Source organism: Mastomys coucha, unplaced genomic scaffold (genome assembly GCF_008632895.1).
Source record: "Mastomys coucha isolate ucsf_1 unplaced genomic scaffold, UCSF_Mcou_1 pScaffold22, whole genome shotgun sequence".
Classification (NCBI taxonomy): domain Eukaryota; kingdom Metazoa; phylum Chordata; class Mammalia; order Rodentia; family Muridae; genus Mastomys; species Mastomys coucha.
Window position 1 is genome coordinate 55897634 of NW_022196905.1, and position 2583 is coordinate 55900216.

The following is a 2583-nucleotide window of genomic DNA, read 5'->3' on the forward strand; positions in this document are numbered from 1 at the left end:
TTTTTTCTGTATTGGAATAGTGTGTTCTAACTCTAGAGTCATTTGAGCCTAGTCCTGCTAATTACAAAACCACTGGAAAAACTGGATGAGCTAGGAGAATAAACTGGATCCTAACATACTGAATGTAAATTCTTGGGAATATGACCAGGTAGAGGTGTGTGCTAAAAAGTACAAGTATTGAGAATATAATATCTACAGAATATGGTCTTTTTGTTTGCTTGTTTCTTTTGTTTTGTTTTGTTCTGTTTTTTTTTGAAACAGGGTTTCTCTGTATAGCCCTGGCTGTCCTTGAACTCACTCTGTAGACCAGGCTGGCCTCGAACTCAGAAATCTGCCTGCCTCTGCCTCCCAAGTGCTGGGATTAAAGGCATGTGCCACCACCTCCTGGCCAAAATATGGTCTTAATAGCAATGCTTTCCAAATCTAGGTGGCATTATGAAATCCAGCTCCCCGACATATAGTGTCAAGGAAAGGGCTTATCAGTCAGGAGAACAGAGTAGACAGCACAAAGGAGTTCACTCTCAGTGAACATCAGAGAAATGTATCCCAAAGCCGTGCGATCCCAGAATCATCAGCAGGAGCTCAGGACCAGTTAGTCTAAGGAAGGGATTGAAAACAGTCCTAGACGACAAGCCAAGGCAAGTACTCAGCTACCAGATAGGACCAGTTCAAAATAAACATGGGATCTCAGACAAGAGACAAAGAATAATTTAAACTACAGTGCAAAGGCAAGCCCAGACTAGTGAAGAGATGATCTGGTGACAACTGAGATGTGTGGATTCTAGATACAGATTTCTATTCAGAGCTGAGAGTATAGAAAGGTTCAGCCTTGAGGAAGTCTGAGAAGAGAGATGCACAGATGGGAGCCTGGGATGAAATGAGGATGGAGTGAGAAATAGGTTGACTCAGATATTGATGATGCTTATAGCCTTAGAGTAGAGCAATCTGTCTTTGTAGTTGATTGGCTATTGCAGGATCCAGTCAGAATGGTATGGCTGAAATTACTCTTTAGGAGAGACATTTGAAAAATTTTAGCGATCACATTCTCAGCATAGAGAGGATCAAGTTTCCCACCAAAATTCAGTATGTGTATCATAAATAACACGGTTGTAGCTGTTCTGATATCTACCTGTCCGGGAGTGTTCAGGTAATCTTATGTCTGATATTTAAAATGGGTAATTGATACAGTATAGTATCACCCAAGGCAAAGGAAAAACTGTCAAATATAGCAAATGCTTGAGGACTTGTTGGGTGCATTCTTGTTTGGGAGGAGATATGGTCCCATTTATCAAGAAAGTTTAAGGCATACTCATGCACACAAAGGTACCAGTTTCACTTCTTGGCTACTATGTTAAAAGCAGAGTGTTCTTTCATTCTAGTTATACAAGTGCTAAACAGGGACAAATTGTGCAGCCATTGCCTTCATCAACATAGAAGCATAATTTGACTTAGTTTTTATTTCTTTGTGTGTATATATGTGCAGAAATTATTGCTTTCATAGACTGCCTCATGAAAATGAATGAACATTTGGGGAACACTGCTATGCTTCTAAAGGAAGGAGAAAAGGAAATGTGTAATTTATGCACCATGCATGAGGACTGTACTCCACGGCAGACAATATCAGCCATTCAGGATACCAAAGCAACAGACATTGCTCCAAGAAGGGAACTAAATGTCATGGAAACAGCTACTGTTGCTTCTACAAATGCAGGGGAGAGCCATTCCACCAACCAGGTCCAATTAACAGAAAATAAAACACAGATACATTCTGACCTAGGGAAAAAAGAAAACAATGCCCCATTGAGTGGAAATGTAATAGGGCAAGAAGAGTCACAGAGCACAGTGTTCCCAGATAATGCTGAAAATGACGATGAAGAACAAATAGAACACATGACTGCTGAGAACATAAATGACAACAAGAAAGACATTCATGATGGAATCCAGGCAACAGCAAGGGAGATTCAAGAGACCTCAGAAAGCCAAAGAGAAAAGATTACCACATCCCCAACAGCATGGGATGTCTCCAGTAAGGACATGAATAATCTTCATAATGAGTCAGAGAGTTTAAAACAAAAGGATAACATAATGGAAAAGGAGTAAGTAAACATACCGCGAGAGGTGCTTAGAGATGCCTACTTATCCATGCATTTTCTGTAGTCATTAAATGTCTTAATCCTGCTCTTATTACAAACCACCATAAACAGGTTTGTTGTGAATGAAAGAAGTTGATTTCCCACAGTTCTGGAGGCAGAGACAAACAAGGCACAGGAGAGTGAGTGGCTACTGAATGCTTAGGGATAAGTCGATAGCGTCCCCTTTCCTGCATTCTCCAATGGTAGAAGGGTCAAACCAGCTTCAGAGTGCTTGAAGATTAGGGATTCAGGTTAAAATGCCCCCAACAGAAAGGTTTGTGGTTGCTACTGCAAATATTATTCTGCTCTTCATAATTTTAGAAAAAAATGAATATTAAGTAGTGCTTTACAGGAAAAACAGTTATGGAAGTATTTACAAAAATTTTTCAGCCGGGCAGTGGTGGCGCACGCCTTTAATCCCAGCACTTGGGAGGCAGAGGCAGGTGGATTT

At 40.5% G+C, this 2583-nt stretch overlaps 1 protein-coding gene across 1 annotated transcript in view; it reads left to right on the forward strand.

Moving 5' to 3' along the window:
* The window catches only part of Dthd1 (death domain containing 1), a 71189-nt gene that overhangs the window by 836 nt on the left and 67770 nt on the right, over positions 1 to 2583 (forward strand). The window contains exon 2 of the mRNA XM_031341003.1: positions 1484 to 2096. Within this exon, the coding sequence (XP_031196863.1) occupies positions 1484 to 2096 (613 nt within the window). The remainder of the gene's footprint in view (positions 1 to 1483; positions 2097 to 2583) is intronic.